This window comes from Myotis daubentonii, chromosome 5, assembly GCF_963259705.1.
Source record: "Myotis daubentonii chromosome 5, mMyoDau2.1, whole genome shotgun sequence".
NCBI lineage: Eukaryota > Metazoa > Chordata > Mammalia > Chiroptera > Vespertilionidae > Myotis > Myotis daubentonii.
Genome location: NC_081844.1, coordinates 81,592,629 through 81,616,507, shown reverse-complemented (window position 1 = coordinate 81,616,507; position 23,879 = coordinate 81,592,629). Strand labels below are relative to the sequence as shown.

Genomic DNA, 23,879 nt, shown 5'->3' with positions numbered 1-23,879 from the left:
GGTTGTGTGAGGCAGCAATTTCCGGTGTTTACCTATGCTGCCATCTTGGTTTCCTTTTCTACATACAGATATTTTAGACTTTCTGTTTCTATCTTAATGACTTTTGATCTTGACAAGATCATTTTTTCAGGATACCTTCCTGGTCAAGCCCTCCATTTTTTCAGGTTATACCTAATATTGAAGTCACCCCTCTTGCACAGTGACTTGTCTAATAGAGTACCTCTCTGCATGTTTCTGCTGGCTGTTAATTTTGTATAATAGGGGCAGGAACTATTTCATTCTTTGCTCTGGCCCCAAGATGCTTAGCTGAGGACCCTGTGCACTCTAGGCCCAATCAGGATTTGTCGACCAGCGAACTGGGAAAATAGCCTCAGACAAATAGCATGTTTTCAAACGAAACCATCTATCATTCTGTCTCTGGAAGCTGTGAGTAATTGGGGGTTTTCTGCAGTTCTTAAAGATCTCCACAGAGTGGAAAGGCTTCACTTTCCTTTTGAGCCTCCAATTTCAGTGTTGGTGAGTCAGGCCTCCCAGTTTATTTCTGCATCATGTGAAGCTCTGAGTACTTCTTAACCTAGAGGAGACCTGGTGAGCCCCGAGCCTGGCCAGAGAGTCAGCAGATGCACTCCACACAGTTTTCTATTACAACATGAGAGATGTGGCTAGGGGCAGGAAACCCATGCTGTCTAGTCATGAGACTGGCCACATGAAATGGAGCTGGCCATGGAGGCCACGTTGATCCACCCCATGGAACACCAGGAGCCTGGTGCTGCACTTGTCTCTCAGAACTAGAACTAATTTTTCATAGAGTGCTTTCCAAATACCAATGATGCAATGTATTTGGTTGGTTCACCATATTATTCACCATATTCAAACTGTCAGAAACCTTAAACATCTGAGCAAAACCTCATCAAAGGATTTTTTGGGGACTTGTTATGTATGTTGCACAGCTGAGAGATTTGTAGTCTATATGACTTCCAAATCCTGTAATCGAAGCATTTCAATGTTGTCATTTTCAGCTATAGACCATCCCACGATTATTGCCTTTTCTTTTGCTACTAAGAGATGGCTTATTCATAAACATTTCTGCAGTTGTGCAGCAAAAGCAAAATAGGCCCTGCTTGATTCCATCTGCTGTGATTGAGGAGATGAGTTGGGAAGGATTGACTTCCTAGCACACATCTTAGAACTCTTGAAAGCAAGATCTGGGTGAGTAAGGAAGTTCTTCCTGAGCTACTAAGGTTTGTTGAGAGAGGTGTATTGCCTGCAGCTTGGAACAAGGATTGGCCAGGTGATTATCCTTGGAACCCTCTTATCCTGTGGGATCTGGACTGCTCTGCTCTTCCTCAGCCCCCAGCACCTACAGGGACAGTTATATCACCAGCTGGAATAGATGACCTAATGTAGCACCCTCTCTGTGTTCTCTAATAAACTTGATAAATCTCTGTGTGTGAAAAATCTCCTATGTTTTAGCCCAATTTTCTTCTGCTTAACCCTGTTACTCCTACCTCGCCTCCCTCAGACTGCCCGAGATAATTACTTAGAGATATTCTTTGAATAATTATAGGCCACAGATAATTTCTCTTTAGCCCTCTCTCTTCCATGTTCCCCACCCTGTGGTCTCCCTTTAGCTAGTTCTAATTAGCTTCTTTGATCCTTCCTCCCAGTTGTTCACTCTAGCTTATCAATTACATTTCTCCCCCATGAATGCTTTCTGTACTGGCTTTGTCTATTCTAGCCAGAGGAGCTGAGAATGAGAATCTAGAGCCATGCAGTGGGAGGTGGTACATTCTTCTTTGTTCCCCACCACAGGTGGGCCCTCCCACTTCTGAGAAGAATGAAAACCCAGGTGCTCTGTCTTTCTTAGCAGAAAAGTAAAAATTGCCAGGGTCCAACCCCAGCGGGTCCAGGGGTTCCCAAAGGCGTAGACGGAGTCGGCGAAGAAGGAATGACACGGAGACAGCGTTCAGTTGATCAGCAGCCTAGCCAGGATCTCCAACCAAGTTCTGGTCTCGATCTCCAGAGAGGTTCTGCTTAGGATCTCCAGCCAGGTTCTGTAGCCATGTTCCCTCGCTAGGTTCTCCAGCCAGGTTCTGTCTGAGATCTCCAGCCAGGTTCGGTCACCAGGTTCTAGTCAGGTTCTCTTGCCAATTTCTGTAGTCAGGTTCAGTCCAGGATCTTTTGCCATGTTCTCTCCAGCGAAGTTCTTCTGTCTGTAGGTTCTGTGTAGGTTCTGTCTGTAGGTTCTCTCTTCTTAGTTCTGTCTTGTAAGTTCTGTCTCTTGCTGTCTTGTTACATCTGTATTTATACCAGTTGATTCAATCCTATCAATCTCTATTACAAAGGTTAGGGCGTTTCTTATCTCCATTCCAGGGAGTAAAGATTATGTAGCTTAAGCATGATTGTTCATAGTTAAAGTGATTAATTACCCGCCTGGCATTTAGTTGAGGGGTTTTATTCCCTCCCTAACTTCAGGGGAAAATCCCTACCTGGGGAAACAACCTTTCTCAGAGAGGAGACCTTGGTTAAAACACATAGTGCCAAGAAGGTGAGCAAACATTTTAAGAACAGTATGTCATATATGCCAGGTCCCTTGAAACAGCAAGCATGGACCGGCTCCCGGCAAAAAATAGTAATTCGCATTAAATTGTATACCATATTTTTCCATGTATAAGATGCTATTCTCAGAAAACTACAGGACATTGAAAAAAGAGATAGAGGAAGACAAACAAATGGAAGAACATACCGTGTTCATGGATTGGTAGAATCAACATCATTAAAATGTCCATACTACCCAAAGCAATTTATAGGTTCAATGCAATCCCCATTAAAATACCAACAACATATTTTACAAACCAGAACAAACTCTCCAAAAATTCATATGGAATAAAAAAAGACCCTGAATAGCCACAGAAATCCTGAGAAAGAAGAACAAAGTTGGAGGGATCACAATACCAGATATCAAGCTATATTACAAAGCCACGGTTCTCAAAACTGCCTGGTATGGGCATAAGAACAGACATATAGACCAATGGAACAGAATAGAGAACGCAGAAATAGACCCAAGCCATTATGCTCAATTAATATTTGACAAAGGAGGCAAGAGCATACAATGGACTCAAGACAGTCTCTTTAATAAATGGTGCTGGGAAATTTGGTCAGATACATGCAAAAAAAAAAAAATGAAACTAGATCACCAACTTACATCATACATAAAAACAAATTCAAAGTGGTTAAAGGAGTTATATGTAAGATGGGAAGCCATAAAAATCTTAGAAGACTCCATAGACAGCAAAATATCAGACATATGTCATAGCAATATCTTTACCAATACAACTCCTAGGGCAATGGAAACTTAGGAGAAAATAAACAAATGGGACTTCATCAAAATAAAAAGCTTCTGCACAGCAAAAGAAACCATCAACAAAACAAGAAAGCCCACTGCATGGGAGAACATATTTGCCAATGCTATTTCAGATAAGGGTTTAATCTCCAAAATTTACAGGGAACTCATACAACTTAACAAAAGGAAGATAAACAATCCAATCAAAAAATGGGCAAAGGATCTATATGGACACTTTTTGAAAAAGAACATACAGAAGGCAGAGAGACATATGAAAACATGTTCAAAGTCACTAATCATCCAAGAGATGCAAATCAAAATGACAATGCAGTACCATCTCATACCTCTGACAATGGCTATCATCAACAAACGACAAGTGCTGGTGAGGATGTGGAGAAAAAGGAACCCTTGTACACTGCTGGTGGGAATGCAGACTTGTGCAGCTACTGTGGAAAACAGTATGGAGTTCCCTCAAAAAGTTAAAAATGGATCTCCTATTTGACCCAATAATCCCACTTCTAGGAATATATCCCAAGAAACCAGAAACACCAATCAGAAAGGATATATGCTCCCCTATGTTCACAGCAGCACAATTTACAATAGCTAAGATTTGGAAACAGCCTAAGTGCCCATCAGCAGATAAGTGGATTAAAAAACTGTGGTACATCTACACAATGGAATAGTACGCTGCTGTAAAAAAGAAGGAACTTTTACCATTTGCAATAGCATGGGTGGAAGTGGAGAGCATTATGCTAAGCGAAATAAGCCAGTCAGAGAAAGATAGATATCACATGATCTCACTCATATGTGGGATATAATGATCAATGTAAACTGATGGACAAAAACAGATTCAGAGACGAGATAACACTGAACAAACCATCCAACTTCAGAGAGAAAGTGGCGGGGGGCGGGGGGGGGGGAACGTGGGCAGAGGCAGAGGGGAGATTAGAGATCAACCAAAGAACTTGTATGCATGCATATTAGCATAATCAGTGAACACAGACACTGGGGCAGTGGGTGCTTCTCCTCAGGGGTGTGAGTGATGCGGGGTGGGGGGGGTGTCAATTGGGGAAAAAGGAGACACATGTAATACTTTAAACAATTTAAAAAAAAAGCTAGAAAAAAAAGATGCTTTTTTCCCCCCCTAAAATTGTTAGACTGAAAATCGAGGGGCGTCTTATACACGGAAGTCAGCCAAGGAGGGAGCCTCACAGGTGCATAGCTACCCATACCTTGTCAAACAGGCTTCCTCCAATCATGGGTCTTATTGTTACTGATGTCACCTGATGCCATACTTGGAGGTGGAGGAGGAGAGTGCACAGATACAACAGGGACCAGAGCATTCTGAGCCCATAAAGATGTCAAAAAATAAAAAGATAAATACCAGTAAGCGATGGTCTTACTCTGCAAAATTCAAACTGAATGTAATAGCTATGCAAAAGCACATGGAAATAGAACTGCAGAGAGACAATTTGGACCTCCTCCCACTGAGTGTATGACCAGACAGTGGAGAAAACAGGAAGAACAACTCCTTAAGATGCCAAAAAAGAAGAAGGCCTTCAGAGGAAAACCAGCAAAAGGGCAAACGTAGAGCAGAGGCTTAAGACCTGGATTGTGGAGCAGCGCCGGCGTGGCTTATGTGTGTCAACCAGCTTATTCAGTGTCAGGCAAGAATGTTTGCAAGCGAAATGCACGTTGTTGATTTTACAGGAAAGGCAAAATGGTGCTTCCATTTCATGAGGAGAGAAGGGTTGGCCATGAGAACACAAACAAAAGTTAGCTCAGAAAATGCCACCAGTTTATGAGATGACCTCACATATATAGACATTGACTCAGAAGACAGCAGTGATACAATAGAAGTTGAAGGAATTGATGTGTCTGGAACTAATAGTGATGAAGACGAGAGCAGTGATGCAGCAGAGGCTGAATAAAGTGATATGCTGCATAATATCATAGTACTGGTATGTAAACATTACCTGTGGTGATTACTAAATAAAAATGTGTTCTGTTTTATGTTTAAAATATTGATTTCTTAACTTTGGGTTGGAAAAATGAGGGCCATCTTATACATGGGGGCGTCTTATACACATAAAAATACAGTAATATATTGTGGTAAAACAACTATTATTTGAATGCTTGGTATTTGCTAGGAATTGTGCTGATCTCTTCATATAATATCACATTTCCTTTCTACAACAGTCCATGAGATAAATATTATTATTAATATCTGTTTTACAGATGAAGAGATAGAGGTTCAAAGAGGTTTAGTAACTTATCCCAGTAGTACAGATTGAAGATGCTGAAACTAGGACTTGAACCCAAGTCTCTTCTCTGACTCCAGAGCAACTTATTCACTAGTTTGTTTACTGAGTTTGGGCTTTTTGGTAAAACAAAAGTCCAGACCATTGGCTCCTAGCCCACAAAAAAACAAACACACTAACCCTGGGATGAGATGCCCTAATGTGGAAGAGGCTTTCTAAATTGAGATTATAAAACTGGTATAGAAGCAAGTTGGTGTGGCACTATGGGTCTTTACATATCTGAATACCTGGAAATCTCCTTTTCAAAAAATAATACTCTGATAAATTCTTGACTTGCTTTGATTCTTTTTTTTTTAAGAGAACAAATCCATTTTATTTACTTTTCAATAAGTTTAAATCTTTGAGGGGTACGGCATTACATGGATTCTGTGTCTAATGGCCTTAGTGGGAAGGTTGCTTAGGAATTTAGCACGAACCATGCCACTGTTTCCATGAGCATGAGTTACCTTTCCCCAGATTACTCTGGTTTTGTTTGGTTTGCCACCAGGAGTCACTGTGGTGTTCTTTTCTTTGTACACATAAGAAGCACATCTTTGTAGCACATCTCTTGTCTAGATAGAATTCAGTTTCATTTCCAGCATAAACACCTTTAATTTTAAGAAGAGCTGTGTGCTCCCTCTGGCTCTGGAGACCCAGATTATAGCCAGCAAAAATGGCCTTGGACCACAGCCTTCCAGAAATATTTGTCCTTAAAGAAGTTCTGTCTCAGCAGACGTCCACAGTATCCAAGATGGTGGGGGAAAACTTGCTTTGATTCTTAATTCACTTTTCTAAAAGTTTGATCTCTCAAAAGGTTGTGTGTGTGCTTGGTGAATTGAAAGTGTTGGGAACCTGAGCAGAAAGTGGCTATGTTTAGAGAAACCAAGGGAAATGCAGAACTCTCTGAGTTTGAGGGAAAGCAGATTTTGGAAGATCCAGGGAAACGTAGATATAATATCTGACTCAGAGCTTTGAAAGGAAGGATGACTCATAGTCTGGTAAGTGAAATGTGTTAAATACAGTCACAAGTGATTACTGCAAGGAACAAGAGAGGAGACACCTAAAGAAACCAACATGGCTGTATGGAGAGCAGTTAGAGATGAGCTTTTGTCAAAGAGATAAAGAGACCTATAACCAAGACTAGATAGAGAGGAGGGTGTAAAACTCTGAGAGCACTGTCAGGAATGCCAGGTGGGTGAGATCTGGGATGCTAATAATAAAGGTCCTGCCTGAGCAGTTCGTGTTCAGATTGAGAGGCATGGCAAGGAAGGCATTAGCCACCTTCTTCAGTGAGATGATTCAATGTAGCAGATAAAGAGAGGGCATCTCCATCCTCTGTTCTATTTCTCTTTTGCCTTTGACTTCTCTTTTAAGGAAAATGGCCTTCCTGTTAGAAGGAATAAAACAAGCATGGTTAAGAGAAACTTGAGCCCAGGACTGTGAGGAAGAAGGAACAGAGCCACTGGCTTCTATAAATTAGTTAGAATCTTCAAAAATCAAATGAAAATTATGAACATCATCATGAGTCCTATGTGTTTGAATCTTTATGGCATCATGGCGGTTGAGAGAGAAGCAAGGAAATAGGATGGAATAACAGTTTTGGTTTGCAACATGATTTATGAGCATTTCTAAAGAGAAGTGATCTCTTGGAGCTAGCATGAGTTTGGTAAAAGCAGGTCTTAAGCATATTAGCTTAATCCTTCCACAAAAAGGTGCATAAATCTTACACATACCACTTGATAACTTATTAAAAGTAAATATTTCCATATATCCACCACCTGGATCAAGAAATAGAACTTTATCAGAACCCCACGAGATTCGCTTATGCTCCTTCCCAATTCTAATTGCCATTTTCAGAAAGATTTGCCAGCAAGGGAGATTAGACCAAAATTTTTTTATTTTATTGATTTTAGAGAATGAAAAGGAAAGAGAGATGGGGGGGGGGGGGGAGAGAGAGAGAGAGAGAGAGAGAGAGAGAGAGAGAGAGAGAGAGAGAGAGAGAGAGAGAGAGAGAGAGAGAGAGAGAGAGAGAGAGAGAGAGGAGAGAGAGAAAGAGGAGAGAGGGAAAAAGAAAGAAAGAAAAGAAAAGGAAGGGGAGACCAGTTTTGTTGTTCCATCCATTCATGCATTCATTGGTTGATTCTTGTATATGTCCTGACTGGGGATCAAACCCTCAACCTTGGCATATCGGGATGACTCCAAACAACTGTGCTAACTGACCAGGAGATTAGACCAGTGTTATGGACACAGAGAAAGTTTGTGATCCAGGAAAACATTTGGCAGAATTTCACAGTAAACTAATAGGTCAGGTAGAGAAATGATAAAGATGTGGATTTGTAGCTATTTGAACAATCAGACCTAATAAATGTTTACTTATAAATGGCTCAGTGTCAACAGAGTCTTCATTGTAGCTATGTGCCAAAGAACTCATGTCTGACTCTGACCTGTCCAACTTGCATTCAGCTTCTCATGTAAGGACATGGGGGCAGATGACACAGATCATGAGGGATAAGCAACATGTTGGCTATGGGACAGAATGAGAATCCAAAAGAATAGTGGCAGACTAGGAAGAAAAGCCCAAGTAGCAAAGTGACACTTAAAATTTTGTTATTAAATGTTTAATTTTATTTAAAAAAAAATGTTTAATTTCATAAATAACCATACTCATGTTTAAAAAATAAATCTTACCACCCAGAAGCAAATATATGGTGTTATATCACCTATACTGTTTGTAACTTACTTTGTGACACTACTTCCAAAAACCTAGATGTGTCCTGAGGCATTTGGAGTAGAGCGGCACTGGGGCAGAGGGGCTGGGCCCACTGGACACTGGAGGGGTTGTCCAGGCTGGAGCCCTGCGGGGGATTCATCAGTACATGGAGCAGCATCCCCCAGAGCATTGTCAAGAAGGCCATGGAATTCCAGAGTCACACAAAAATGACTTCTGGATCCCATGATGCAAGATTGTGAAAGGGGAGCTTTCTCTAGACCAGTGGTTCTCAACCTTCCTAATGCCACGACCCTTTAATACAGTTCCTCATGTTGTGGTGACCCCCAACCATAAAATTATTTTCGTTGCTACTTCATAACTGTAATTTTGCTACTGTTACGAATCGTCATGTAAATATCTGATATGCAGGATGTATTTTCATTGTTACAAATTGAACATAATTAAAGCATAGTGATTAATCACAAAAACAATATGTAATTATATATGTGTTTTCCGACGGTCTTAGGCGACCCCTGTGAAAGGCTCATTTGACCCCCAAAGGGGTCACGACCCACAGGTTGAGAACCGCTGCTCTAGACAGTTGGTTGCTCCTAAGCTTCAGAAAGGCTGACCTGTCAGAGCAATGATGGGGCCAGTTGGTATGTTTCATGACATTAGATTTCAACTAGGCATCAGAAGTATTTCTCTAGCAATTTGAAGAGTTTAAAACTAGAGTTAAGGCTGCCTTGTTCAATGGTTGGCTCCCTACTGCTCTAGTCTTCAAGTACTAGGCAGCCAGTTTATCAGATATACTATACCAGATAAAAGTTTTGGGCATTGGGTCCAGTTACCCCAGATGCTGGCCCTCAAATCACTATGAGGGCATTTACAAAAATCAGGTTTTGAGCCCATCTTCTGAATTGTGATTCAGTTTGTGTAGTAGTAAGGTTTAGAATCAGAATTTCCAAAAAGTTTTTCATGCTCCTTGGAGAAATGGCTGATTCCATGGCAGGTGCAGGAAAAAGACTTTATTTGTACAAGAACATCTTGGGCCAGAAAGTAAGGAATTGCTCAAAGAATGATGGAAACATGTCAAAAAGACATGGAAGCTAGCACAAAAAAGCTCTGGTGATTAAATGAGGGATAATTTGAGCAATAAAATAAATAATGACAGAAATGGTTATAACCTTTAGAGAAAATAAGAATCCATGAATCCATACTGATATGAATGAATGAGTGAATGAATGAATAAGAAGGAAAATCTCTTTTGAACAGAGCACAACAAATACAGATAGAAGAAATAATGGAGTTTGAATATCATCATGTGACAAGCACCATAGTAATAAGTATTTTGAGCAAGAATTATTGACGAATGCCAGAACTAAGTGGGTGAAAGTTTGATGAGGAACATGCTGTCTTCATATCTCAAAGTGTCTCCCTACAAAATTTTATTAATTTAAAAGAGGCAAATAGTGTCTTTATAATGGAAAAATCTGGCAGATACCACCATGACCAAGTAATGGAAGTGACCACCACCAGTTGTGGGCCTCACTGACATCTCATGCCTCCTGATATGATGCACTGAGAAAGACGTAACATTGCTTTTATGGTATTCCTGTCAGCGTGCATAACCTTAGTCTAATTATGGGGGGAATCAGACTAATCCAGACGGAGGGGCATTCTACAGTTGGCTTGTGCTCTTCAAAACTATCTGTAAAGACAAAGGCTAAGAAAATTATTTTTCTAAAAAGGATATTCTAAGAAGTTGGCAAAATCTGAATATCTATAACTTATGTATCAGTATTAATTTCCAGATTTTGATCATTGTACTGTGGTTATATTCTTGGGAAATATACACTTGATACATTTGGAGTAAAGGGGCATGCATATATGTGCACCTTGCTCTCAAATGTTTCAGGGGGAAAAAATGTGAAAAAAAAAATATATATATATATATATATATATATATATATATAGAGAGAGAGAGAGAGAGAGAGAGAGAGAGAATGAATGAAAAAGCATATGTGTTAAAATGTTAACAATTGGTGACTTTTAAAATATATATATTTTTTATTGATTTCAGAGAGGAAGAGAGTGGGAGAGAGAGATAGAATCCTCAATGATGAGAGAGAATCATTGATTGGCTGCCTCCTACACACCCCTTACTGGGTATCAAGCACACAGCCTGGGCATGTGCCCTGACTGGGAATCAGGTATCGAATCGTGACATCCTGGTTCATAAGTCAATGCTCAACCACTGAGCACACCAGCTGGGCCAATTGGTGACTCTTGATGAGAGTTCTTTTACTATTTTGCAACTTTTCTGTAAGTTACTTTTCCTGTGTAATTTTCTGTAATTTCTTAAGTGTTGTGTCTGTTTTAAGGGAAAAATGTGCCCCAGATGATTGTGATGCAGAGCTATGTTTGAGAGCTACCAGATGTCTGTCAGGAAGATTCTTTGATTGCCTTCCCTCTGAGGCCTTCTTATCTCTCCAGAGGTGGGCAGATTGTGTGTGTGTGTGTGTGTGTGTGTGTGTAAGGAGATCCTAGAGATATTCTTGTAAGAGCTATCATTGTGGTGAATTGTGGATATCCACATTTGCTTACATGACTGGCTTCTGGTTGGGGATTGTATATGAACAGTCCAGTGACACCCTTGCCCTCTCCCAGTAACAGATGGAACTTCTGAAGAGTCCATGTGGTTCCCTTCACACTTAAGTGGTATAAGGCCCATTACAAGCTGGATGTTTTGTTTCTCCTGTGGAAGAGTTGTATGTGGCATTTATTATTTTTGATGAACCTGTTCTGTTTATATTCACGTTGGCTATTGTTTCCATCTTGATGATTAATTAATTGCTTAACCCCATTGATCCCTAGATGGTAGGTTAGTATAGATCCCTAATGAACCCACCTATTCAGGATGGCGCACTCTGCCACTCCTTGTGTTGCACAGATGATCAAGGCCATACTCTAGGGCACAAGCAAGGTCAGGTCACCAGAGCAGAGCCCTTCTCTCTGAGCAAGAAGATGAGCATGTACAGCACCAGGCAGGATTGCAATGAGTGAGCCTGACCGCACAGCCCGCGGTGTGCCCGCTTTCCCCTGCGCAACGTCTGCTCCGGAGCATTTCAGAGGAATGGCGGCTTTTCCCTCTGTTATTAAGCAGTTAAAGAGAAATGACATTGCTGTACGTAGAAATATTGAAGACTCATGAGGGAGAATATACCCCAGTGTGTCTTCAGTGTCCACGGCTTGGACTGGGACTCTGGTGACACGTGCTCTGCTTCAGGGTTCTACCTTCGTGTTTCCTCAGCCATCTAACCCATCGGCCTAATCCTTATTTCCCAGCCCAGAGCTCTGCCTTCTCCAGTTTTTCTCCTCTTTTTTTTTCCCCCCAGCCCTTGTTGTTCTGATTAATCCAGCAGGATTTCTGTGTGTTCTCTGTTTCTGTGCACACACCCCTGGTGCCAGCAGCACCTGCTTTGTGGCTGTGTGACCTGTCCAGCTGCACAAGACCCCACACTGAAAAGGGCCTGGCTTGATTTAATGCTCTGCCCTTGCCACCTGAAATTCCTTACAGTTTTTTAACAAGGGCCCCACATTTTCACTTTGCACTGGGCCTGAAAATTATGAAGCCACTCCTGTACCTAAAGTGGGCAGCATTCTCATGTCCTCTTCCCACTCCCAGCCAGGCTTGGCCGCACACCCTAAGATCGCTCCTTCACCCCCACCCCCAACACTTGCTCAGCTTTGGTTAGCTAAAGTATGACCTTTGACCCTTGGGAGATTACCCACATCGGGCACTCTGACCCAAATGGTTTGGTTTCTGCAAATGTAATCACTTCATTTCTGCAATCCCCACCCCCACCCCCCAAGTCTACAGATTAGCAGCTGCTGCTGCTGTCCCTCTGCACACAGGCAGCTGACTCGCCTGCTGATTGTGAACATCCCAGTAATCCAAGTGCTAATGGTATTTATTCAGTCCAGCCTGCTTAGCCCTGAACAAGGTTTATTCTCATTTATCTCGCCAGAGACAAGCTACGAGCTACGTCCTTAATATCCTTTTGTTGACTTTGAGCACACTGGTGCCACTAATGTCACTAAGAGGCTTGCAGGCCCCTGCTCTTTTAACTCTCTCAATCTCCAACTGTCAGGACATCCATGTCTATCCATCAAGACACCCCGCCCCCCCCAAACCTCACCCCAGGCAAGGGGTGTAGCTCTGGTCCAGATTCTGTAGGCTGGGAGGGGTATGAGGCCAGCTATACGTGCCCCAGGCATCTGGGCTAAATAAAGTTGTGCTCTCAAGGTACTGGTCTGGCCTCTTTGGGTAGCAAACCCACTATAATCATAATCTTTCTGTCACAAAGCTTCAGCTAGCATTTTGGCATTATTAACTATGCTCTCTTTAGCACAGGGTAGTTTTAGCTCTGCCTCACAGGTGAGGATACTGAAGTAAAGGGACTTATCTGAGGTCATCAGCCATTGTTCACAGGATTCTCACCAAGGGTTCTCCAGGCCCTGGCCCTTGTACCTCACTCTAAGCTATTTTGGGTATTTCCTCCCCAAAAGCACACAACAGTGAGCGTAGAGCCCAAGGCAGAGCTGCCTGGGGGGAGAGAGGCTCTGAGAGCATGTTGGTGTCTGACCCTCTGGCCACATTGCTCAAGAAACAACTGGCCTCTGCTGTCCCTGCCTGGATGGGTGGAGGGCCGTCGGAAAAGCAGGCCTTGTCTCTCCCAGGCTCCCTCTGCGGTGCTTCCTCAGCTCCTTGACTGGGCAGCGTAAAAGGCTGTTTTCAGAGGGTGTTGTATTTGACCCTGAGGTGTTCACCGAGCCACTGAAGCCCTGAGCCTCGGTAGGGCCCAGATTTATGTGGGGCCCTCATTTACGCTGATCAGGAGAAGAGGCGGCAGCGCGCGCGGGCCCGGGGTTGCCGAGCCCACGCGGCCACAGGCCCACGTTTTCCCACAGTCTGCTTTACTGACCAGGTCCTTCCGAACTGGTGCAGGAGAACAAGGGGATTAATTGCTTTATGAAAGCGATTTCAGCAAGTGACAAAAGGCATCAGGCTTTCTCTTATCCTCCCTGGTTTCCTTCGCCTGTGCATTAAGCTCTGTTCTCTCGTACTGTAAATGGGCTTTCCCCTTTGGGTTGGGTGGGCCTGGCTACTGCTGGCAAAGCTGTAGGTGCTCTTGGCTTACAGCCACCTTACCTTGTGGAGAAGAGAATTTTTCTCTGTCCTGACTCCAGTGTGGAAGACTGAAGGGCTCTGACTGCCTAGTCCTGGGGGACCCAGCACTGGGCCACAAGCTCTCCCCTGCAGCCTGGGGAGTTGAGATCCACCCCATCAGGACCACAGGAGTGGGAGAAGCAGCAGTCTCGAAGGAAGGAAAGTGTCAGTGCTAGGAGATGGGGAAGAAGGGATGCTGGGCAGGTATAGGCACAGCACCACGTAACCAGAAACAGCCTGACCTGGGAGTGGTGGGCTGTGCCTGGTTCAGTGTGTCTCCTAGCTCAACTCTTGTTCCTCGCCACTGCCCCCTCCCCCTCCCCCACCCCACCTCACTGTCCTGACATGAATCTTGCTCCAGGGCTCTCTCTGGTGTCTGACACCTGGACGCACTTGTTTCCAACTTACGGTTTTCCCCTGGGTGTGGGCTGAAGTAAGAATAGGAGCAGGTTCCATTTGCTGGGTGGTGTCTGGGTCCTATGTCGCCCCATCTTGGTCCCAACCAACAGACCTGCTGGCACTATGTCCAGCGTGGCCTCTTGGTATCAGGTGAGCTGCACCTCTCAGCCCAATTTTTATGACTCTCCAGGGAAGCCTTCCACTGAACAATCCCCTCGCCTCTACACACATGATCATGCTGTCCCCTTCCTGTAGTCTCACCTCTCCTATGCAGCTCTCCTGGCTCTTCTAGAACCCCACAGACCTTAGGTTCAGAGCCACCTGGTCTGGCCTAAAGTTACAAGCCATTCATTTATTCATTCACTTCTAAACCAGTAAATAACATCTGCTGTAAATCCTGGCTTGCTCAGTGTTGAATGATAGAGAGCAGGCTGAGCTTCCCCAAGGATCTGTCCTGCATGGGCCTTCTCGAAGCAATTGCCTGGCAGTGGCTAGCCTCTCCATCTTGCCTAAGACAGAGTCAGGCCCTCTCTGACTTACATTGGGGCTCCCATGGAAGTACCAGGGAAGCCATATCTCCTATTGGCTTTTGGCATCTTTTCTTGCCTCCCAATCAGCTTATTCTTTCTCTGGAGTATCCCAAGTATTTGCCTACACAGTCCATGCCTGCCCCCTTTGCAAGTGCTTTGGCTGATCTCTTCCCTACCCTCTGAGGCTCCTCAGTCTGTTGCATGCTTTCATTTTGTCCATTTATTTTGTTCATCCTATATAATAGCCTAATATGCTAAGTGTCTGGTCGTCTGTTCAACCAATCAAAGCGTAATGTGCTAATGATAACGCTAAGGTCACTCAATCGCTCACTCTGATGTGCACTGACCACCAGGGGGCAGACAGTCACCTGGTAGGTTAGCTTGCTGCTGGGGTCTGGCTGATCGGGACTGGGCTGATCAGGACTGATCGAGACTGGCTGGATATGCCCTGGAGCCCTCCTGCATCCCTGTCCGGCCCAATTGTGCACCAGTGGGGTCCCTCGGCCTGGCTGTGCCCTCTCCGCGGGGGATGTTGGAGATCCGGTCTTGGCCCCAGGCGGAACAACTGGTGACTATGATGCGCACTGACCACCAGGGGGCAGACTCTGCTCAACACAGGAGCTGCCCCCTGGTGGTCAGTGCACTCCCACAGGGGGAGCACCACTCATGGCTAGCAAGCACAGCAGCGGTGGCAGCAGCTCTAAGGATGTCTGACTGCCTGCATGGAGAGCGGGTCTCAGCCGTCAGTTGGACATCCCCCCGAGGGTTCCCTGACTGCAAGAGGATGCAGGCCAGGCTGAGGGACCCCCCGAGTGCATGAATTTCATGCACTGGGCCTCTAGTTAGATATAAGTGAGATCATGTGATACTTGTCTTCCTCTGACTGACTTATTTCACTTAGCATGATAATCTCCAGGTTCCTCCATGCTGTCTCAAAGGGTAAGAGATCCTTATTTTTTACAGCTACATAGCGTTCCATGGTGTAAATGTACCACAGTGTTTAAATCCATTCATCTACTGATGCGCACATGAGCTGTTTCCAGATCTTAGCTATTGTAGATTATGCTGCTATGAACATAGGATTGCATACATTCTTTCTGATTGGTGTTTTAGGTTTTTTAGGCTATCTTACTAGAATTGGGATTACTGGGTCAAATGGCAGTTCCATTTTTAATTTTTTGAGGAAACTCCACACTGTTTTCTATAGTGGCTGTACCAGTCTGCATTCCTACCAGCAGTGTACTAGGGTTCCTTTTTCTCCACATCCTTGCCAGCACTTACTGTTTGTTGATTTATTGATGGTAGCCATTCTGGCAGGTGTGAGGTAGTACCTCATTGTCGTTTTAATTTGCATCTCTCTGATGATTAGGGACGTTGAAACATTTTTCATATGTCTCATGGCCATCTGGATAACCTCTTTGGAGAAGTGTCTATTTAGGTCTTCTGTTCATTTACTTTTTTTATTGGATTGTTTGTCTTCCTTTTGTTGAGTTGTATGAGTACTTTATGCATTTTGGATATTAATCCTTTATCAGATCAGATGTATCATTGGCCAATATATTCTTTTTTTTTTTTTTTTTTTTTGGTAGGAAACGTCTCGTTGACAGCTCAGAGCTTAAAAAATATATATATACACATATATAAAAAACACCTCTGCCCCCTCCCCCCAAGAGTGGGTCCAGGTAGCTCTTTCCCGCAGGGGGCAGGGGAGAGGGCAATGAGGCAGGGCCTGTTTTTTCACAGGCACATGCCCTCCTCTCTCCACATTCCCTGCCTCCAGTTCCAACGTAGGGGGTCCAGGCAGCAAGCCCCTCTGGAAAGGGAGGGGTCCTCCCCAAGCTTCCACCCCCCTTAAGTTGGGCTGCAGGTTAGAGGGCCTCACTGAACTCTTTGGGACCCCCACTCCACTCCCAGATCCATATAGTGGGTCCCTTTTCATTTTGGTGCTGATTTCTTTTGCTGTGCAGAAGCTTTTTAGTTTGATGTAGTCCTATTCATTCATTTTTCCCCCTTTGTTTCTCTTGCCCTGGGTGTTGTATCGTGAAATGTCTGAGATTTTGCTGCCTGTGCTTTCTTCAAGGATTTTTATTGTTTCACAACTTACCTTTAAATCTGTTATCCATTTTGAGTTTATTATTGTGTATGGTGTAAGTTGGTGGTCTAGTTTCATTTTTTTACATGTAGCTGTCCAGTTATCCCAACGCCATTTATTGAAGAGATGTCTTTATTCCATTGTGTGCTCTTGCCTTCTTTATCATGTTGTCTCTCCCCTATACCTTTTGTTGGTGGTAGGGCTGCTGCTCTGGGAGGTGCCCAAGCTGAACCCCATGTGCTCAGGCCAGGCCTCCTTGGATTCCCACTCTGTCCTGAGCTCTGCTCTTACCTTCTCGGGTTGGCTGGGTGATTGTCTCGTCTCTGGGTCTTGTTCTCAGTAGATCTGAGGACAAGGGTGAAGCTTTGTGCTGTGTTTGGAGGGCCTTGTCTCTGCCACTCTGCAGTCCCCTGAGGCTGGGGCATATCAGTGGCCCTCCCCGAGGCTGATGCAGTGTCGGGCCTGGCAGAACCCCCTTCCTTGGGAGGCAGCATTTGCCATTTCTGTGGTCCTTGTCTTTTCCTGGACCCTGCCTGTTGCGGGAGCGTTCCTCGGGCACATGATGGCAGAGACAGCCCTAATTCGCTCACACTTTGATGAAGCAGCTGCCTTTCTCAAGTTGGGGGAGCAGGGGCAGGGGAGAGGTTCAGCTCCCAGTCCCCCATGCATCGGCGCCCACCTGCCTGTCTGGACAGGAGCTGTCAGCCTCACTTCCCCAGAGACCCCAGCCTGTCTCCAGATTGCTCCTCAGACACGAGTGGAGTAACAGTGGGACAGGCTGGCACCCACCCCGCATGTCCTCTCTGTTGAGAGGGACGCAGAGGGACGAAGGCACCTCTCATTTTACAGCAGGAAAACTGGCTTAGGGTGCTGAGTCTGCTTTGAACCTTGAAGCTGGTGCCAGGGAGGGATAGAAGGGGGGCCATCACTATGCCATTCGGCAGCACTTACGGAGTGCCTGCTCTGTGCCAGGGCCCCTCCTGCAAGCAGCAGTGTAAACACTCTTATTACCTGCCTCCATTTTTCTCTGGGGTTTGGACCAGGAGCTTTCTCCCTCTGGTTTTTAACACCCTGCCTCGTGCCATGAGGACCCCCTGCCAAGGTTGGGGTTAGGAGGAACCAGGCCCTTTTGTGGCCTCCAGGAGGCTGGTGGCCATTCTAAGGGAAGGCAGCCAGAGCTGGTGGAGACTTGGTCCCCTCTGTGGCTGTCTGATCTCTGGCCTTGCCCTTCCCTTTGCTGCTGGCCTCAGGCTTTTTGTGTGCCTGCTGCCTTTTTTCTCGGAAGCCTCAGAAGTGGCTGGTGAGGGAGCCTTGACCTTCCTCAAGGGCCTAAACACACAGGTCCCTGTGTTTGGCACTTGCTCTTTAATTGATCACTAATTTGATTTGAGAAAGCAAGGATCCTGCAAAGGGTATCCTGCTGGGGTTCCCTGCCATGTGCCCTCCCTGGCACCCTTCCAGGCCCAGCATCCTTTCATCCAGGAGGGCTGTGCCTGAAGTGTTGGACTCTGATTACTCCGCCCAGCCTAGAATGGGGAGAGGAATTCCAGAGGCAGCCCTGGGTGCTGAGGGTGTTAGCACTGCCTGTTTGTTGGTCGGCACAGTTATGGTATAAATGTGTTTATTCATTCATTCCCTATTGTTCAGGGTCCTCAGCCATGGCAGGCCCTGTGCTCAACGCAGAGGTTACAGGGATATGTAACCTCAGCTGCTCTCAGAGAGTGGAGGGCTGGTGGGGAGGCACTGGGTTGGTCTGTTTCAGGATCTGCATAGGGATGCAGAGGCTCCCTGGATCTTGTGTTTTCTTTTTATCTTCCTACCACAGCGTTCGCTATGTGCTGTGTGTGTGCTCTGCCCAGGAGAGGAGAGAAAAAGAACGGGTTCCTGCCTAGGGGACCCCATTAGTAATTGCCCCACAGTGTGTGATGGGCCTGGGGTCATTGAAAGAGGAGCACCCAACACTGGCTTGGGGAAGGTGGATGGAGGCTTTCCGGAGCAGGGGCATAGATGTAGCACCCTGAGCACCAGAAGGATCTTAAAGTGGTAGATGTGATTTCCATTTTTAAAACACCCCAGCCTGCTGGCTGCTGGGCAGGGGAGACTGGCCTGGGGGCACTTGACCCTGTCGTTTGTGCCATAGGTCATTGTACCCAGGAGGATCCACACTAAGCCTGTTTCCCCATCTCAGTTCTAGCTTGTCCAGAGGGGAGAACCTCCCCCCACCCCCTTGCACACCTTGTTTCTCCCAAGGGATGGCTGGTGTGGTGTCAAGTCTCTGACCACCCAGATCTCTGGGCTGGGCACAGTGGTGTTGCCCCATCTTGGTGAATAGGTGCCAAGTCATGCTTTTCTGTGCTTCCCCTTCCCACCCTCCATAGCAACCCAAAGGTCCAGGTGGAGGCCATCGAGGGTGGAGCCCTGCAGAAGCTGCTGGTCATCCTGGCTACGGAGCAGCCTCTCGCTGCAAAGAAGAAGGTGGGACTCTACTCCTTTCCTCCTCCCAGCCCCCAGCACACCTGTGGAGCCTGGAAGGCACTGGTCCCCTTCCAGGCTGTGCGTGTCACTTCGGGGGGCATAGGCGGAGAGGTCCCACTCACTCAAAGTATCACAGCAGCATCCCAAGGCGTCTGGGGCCCTGGATGTAGTTCCCACCGTGTGGTTTTGAGTCCCACACCCTGGCGGCCTGCACTGGGCCTCGATTTGTCCACTGGGTGATGTTGAAGGTGTCTGGCTCTCCCAGTCCTGAGTTCTGGGGTGTAGCTGTCCCTGAGGGTAGTGGATGGAGCCAGGAAGAATGGGAGCCATGCTGAGATGGTTGGTACACTTACAGCTGCCTTTTCTGGGCCTGGGGCAGGGCCAGCTCTGATTGGCCCCTCACCCATCTGGATGTGTGCCTCCCCAGGTCCTGTTTGCACTGTGCTCCCTACTACGACACTTCCCCTATGCCCAGCAGCAGTTCCTGAAGCTGGGGGGCCTGCAGGTCCTGAGGAGCTTGGTGCAGGAGAAGGGCACAGAGGTGCTGGCTGTGCGCGTGGTCACCCTGCTCTACGACCTGGTCACTGAAAAGGTGAGTCCCCGCTTGCCCTGCCTCCCTCTCACTGTTAGTGTTTGCTTGTGACCATTTGATCCTGGTCCCTCCCATGTCTCTTTCATTCATCCCTTCATCCTCTTTAGTAAGTGCTTTGGAGCAAACATGCCAGTTCTGGTCTGGGTAGACAGGGATGCTGTGGGGCCTCACTTGAGGGCTCCAAACCCAGTATTTCCGAGACATCAGGGAGGATGTCCTGTGGGAAATGACTGCTGAGCTGAAACCTGAGGCTGATGAGGAAGGAGAAAGAGAAGGTGTTGGCAGTGGTCCGAGCAAAGTGTGCAAACTCAGGATCAGTGTGATCGAAGGCCAGAAATCCTCTGGATGAGCCCCTCATTTAAGGCTGAAGCATAGGGTGGGGTGATGAGGAGCAGGAGGGATAGAGCAGCTGTGTCTAGGAGCCATGACAACAGCCAAGGGACCAAGGAGCCAAGGGCTGGAATGATGCTGAATCTTAAGATTCTAGAAACCTGGAGTTGCCTACTCTGAGAGCTTTGGCTCTGGGCAGGGGCTCAGAATGGCTGCCCTGCAAGGCCCTGGGGACCCCAGGTGCTTGCCACCCGGAGGAGACTTGGTGCCTGGCTCACATTGGTCTTTGTGAGACCAAGAAAGTGTCTTCATTATGGATAGAGTAAAACCAGCTAGGCCTGGATTCTTAGTTCATCTGCTGCAGCGAGCATTGGCAGGGCCTTTTCAGCTGCCTGTCATTCTCCCTAGAACAGCCAGGCTGCGGATTGGTGGAGCAGGGCTGGGCAGCTGCTGGAACCGCTGCTGAGTGTTGGAGGCTGAGGGGCCCATCCCTCCTCCCTGCCCCTCCCCCCTGTGCTTTGCTGAGGGTCAGGGCTGTCCATTGCTGCTTCTCTGTCAGCTATTGCTTTTGTGTGCTTGCCCGCTCTGACTCTCTTGGCCTGTCATGTCTCTCAGTCTCCCTCCCTCTCCCCTCTCCCCTCTCCCTCCCTCTCTCACCCTCCCTCCCTTCTTCTTCCCTCCCTGTCTCTCTCCCTCCCTCCCTCTTTTCCCTCTCTCCCTCCCTTTTTCCTCCCTCCCTGTCTCCCTCTCTCTTTCTTTCCTTTTCTCCCTCTCTTCCCCTTTAAGCTGCAGAACCCAGAACAGCAGGCAGCCATGTGGTGCTCACATCCAATTAATAAGGCCCAGGCACAGCTGACATCCTGGATGTGGGCCAACAAGCGTGGAGAAGGACGTGAACATTGGCTGGAGAGAGACCTGATCTCTTCTTCTGTTGCCTTGGGTGTCTCTTCACGGCCCCCAGCCCTGGCATGGCGGGCACTGACATTGGCTCAGTCCTGGAGTCCTGGGGTGCTGTGAAGATCAGGGAGGGACTGGTGTCTCTCGGCAAACAGTGCAGAGACAGCCATCCTCCTGCAGCAGAGGCTTTAGGAAGATGTCAGCATGCTCTATGCTGGAGGCAGTCAGGGCTTCTCTGTTCCCCAGGAGTGAAGAACTAGCCAGACTGGGGATGGTCGTGAGCTTTTCCTGTTCCAGGATGCTGACTCCTCCTGCCCCCCAGCTTCCTCCACCAGCCCCAGTGGGCCCCAAGGCTGTCATGTGGTCTACTGTGGCCCCTCATCTTTGCTGGGCTCCCCTCTTGCCTTCTCTGTACCCTGCATGCCTCATTCTCCCTGGAGTTAGGGCAGAGACTCCTTGCAGGACATTAGTACAGCCCATATGGGCATTGCCACCCCTGCCAACCTCCACCTCTGCGTAGCCTTCCCCTGACCTTTGAAATAAGCTGCCATCTTGTCAGCTTTCAGGTGTTTCCTGCCGCCTCTGGAAGCATTGGTTCCCCCATATTTTGCTGATGGGGCTGGGTTCCTGCCCAGACGTTCCTCAACTCTCCAGACCCTCAGCCTGGAGGCCATCCTCCTGGAGGGACACTCAGGGCTCTGTCTGTTGTGTCCATCAACAAGCATAACCTGCCATTCTTTTTTTTTTTTTTTTTTTTTAAATTTCAGAGAGGAAAGGAGAAGGAGGGAGGGAGAGAGAGGGAGGGGAGAGAGAGAAAGATCAATAATGAGAGAGAATCATTGATCGGTTGCCTCCTGCATGCTCCCTACTGGGGATCGAGCTTGTAACCCCGGGCATGTGTCCTTGACCGGAATTGAACCCGGGACCCTTCAATCTGCAGGCCGATGTTCTACCCACTGAACCAAACCAGCCAGGGCTAACCTGCCATTCTTCAAAAGGAGGTGGGCCCAGGCATTGTTATCACCCTCCTGTATGTGGACCCCCCACTCCATCCTTATCCTTGGACAACGCCCACACATCCCTCACGGCTCAGGGAAGCCCTAGCTGGTTCACATTCCCGCTCCAGCACTGACAGCCGAATGGTCTTGGGCTGGCACCACACTACACTGCTGGACTAAGTTTATTATGCTCTTTAGGAATTAATTACTCCGTTAACTTTTATTCTCCTGCTAGACCCTGAGCTCCTCAAGGGCGGGGACCATGTCTCCATCTTTATGTCTCCAGCATCTGGCACACTGCACAGTTGTTTGGATGAGTGGATGGATGGATAGATAGATAGGTGGGGGAGTATGTGTGAAGCCATGAATCCTGCTGGCCTTCTCCCATGAAGGGCCTTTGAGGTCCAAGGGGATGAAGGAAGAGGGTTCGAACTCACAGGTCAGCCATGTGCCTTCACATCTGAAGGGCAGGGCTGACTGTTCTCTGTGTGTTCTCTCCTCCCCACCCGACCCCTGTCGCCTGGCCATACGGATGGCAGATGTTTGCCGAGGAGGAGGCCAAGCTGACCCAGGAGACGTCCCCAGAGAAGCTGCAGCAATATCGCCAGGTGCACCTCCTGCCAAGCCTGCGAGAACAAGGCTGGTGTGAGATCACTGCCCACCTGCTGGCGCTGCCTGAACATGATGCCCGTGAAAAGGTGCTGCAGACACTGGGTGCCCTCCTGGTCACCTGCTGGGACCACTACCATCAGGACCCCAAGCTCAGCAGGACGCTGGCCAGTCTGCAGGCTGAATACCAGGTGCTAGCCGCCCAGGAGCTCCAAGATGGCGAGGATGAGGGCTACTTCTGGGAACTGCTGGGCTCTATCAACAGTTTGCTGAAGGAGCTGAGATGAGGCTGCCCCCTAAGACTGAGGCTAGACTGGAACTGCTAGGAAGGCTGAGAGGTACCGGTTTGGATGGTTCTTCAGGGGACAGCAGGCAGAATGGAGGGCTTCCCTATTGGGGTCTGGGCGTCAGCGGGGCAGTGCTGGACTGGCCATTAAATGGAGGCATGAAGGTCATTATCTGTCTGTCTACTGTGTTTCTGTGCAGACTGGGCACAGCCCTTGATGACATGCTGCATGGTCAGCCCAGGGCATCTAGGAACAGGCCCCCCAGTTGGGAAGGATCCAGGCTCAGAAGTTGGAAAACTCTGGCTGGGACATAGCTTTTACCACCCAGTAGCTCTGTGACCTTGTCAAGTCACTTAACTTTTCTGAGCCTGTTTCCTCATCTGTCAAAGGTTATGCCATTAAATGAGAGAAAACGCGCATAAAGGACTACCCCAGTGCTTGGCCCCTGTGATGTCCCTCCCCCACCCTGCTATCAGGGGAAGTCTGGGGCTATCTCCCTGCCCCCTCTACCTTGTACCAAGTAATAGATTTCAGGCCATTGGTCCTGGAGTAGCCTGAGGGCATCACCACATGAGGGATGCTGATGGGCTGGGCTGAGTGATTGGTGCTGGGACCTGGTGGTGGAGGGTGCTGGGAGGGGCTTGTTTCACTCTGGGGGCTCTTGGGTAGAGGCCTCACCCTGGGAGAGGAGTGACCTCACTAAAGCTGGTAGTGGGAGCCCAGGCCTGCCTCTCTGTGCCTTTGCCCCTCTGTGTCCGTGCAGAGCTGGGCAGAGCCCACGGAGGAGGCTTTGGAGGCAGGGGCATCCGAATCTGACAAGTCCCTGCCCCCATCTCAGAGAGGCTGGGAGCCTACTGCAGGTTGCCACGGCAACCCCAGCTCCGGGCCTTCCTGATTTGGATTCTGGTGCGTTTGTTTATCAGCCTTTCCCAATGCACCAGAGGCTCACTCCTGCTGTTCAGGCAGCCCCTCCGCCTGCATGTAGAAATCTCAACTTCCCTATGCTGAGGGGACACCGAGTACTTACTTCCCTGAAGTCCCTTTGCTTAGCCTCAGACCTTCTGCTCGCCTCATGCCACAGCAC

General features: G+C 47.4%; 1 protein-coding gene and 1 pseudogene across 2 annotated transcripts in view; one reads left to right on the top strand and one right to left on the bottom strand.

Annotated features, from left to right (window-relative positions):
• Positions 1-22,963, top strand: part of SIL1 (SIL1 nucleotide exchange factor) — a 228,135-nt gene extending 205,172 nt beyond the window's left edge. For both annotated transcript variants that reach the window (XM_059698515.1, XM_059698514.1), the window contains exons 8-10: positions 18,986-19,082; positions 19,510-19,674; positions 22,439-22,963. In XM_059698515.1, the coding sequence (XP_059554498.1) occupies positions 18,986-19,082; positions 19,510-19,674; positions 22,439-22,795 (619 nt within the window). In that variant the 3' untranslated portion in view covers positions 22,796-22,963. The remainder of the gene's footprint in view (positions 1-18,985; positions 19,083-19,509; positions 19,675-22,438) is intronic.
• On the bottom strand, positions 5,997-11,320 carry LOC132234426 (large ribosomal subunit protein eL33-like; annotated as a pseudogene).
• Positions 22,964-23,879: the final 916 nt, after the last annotated feature.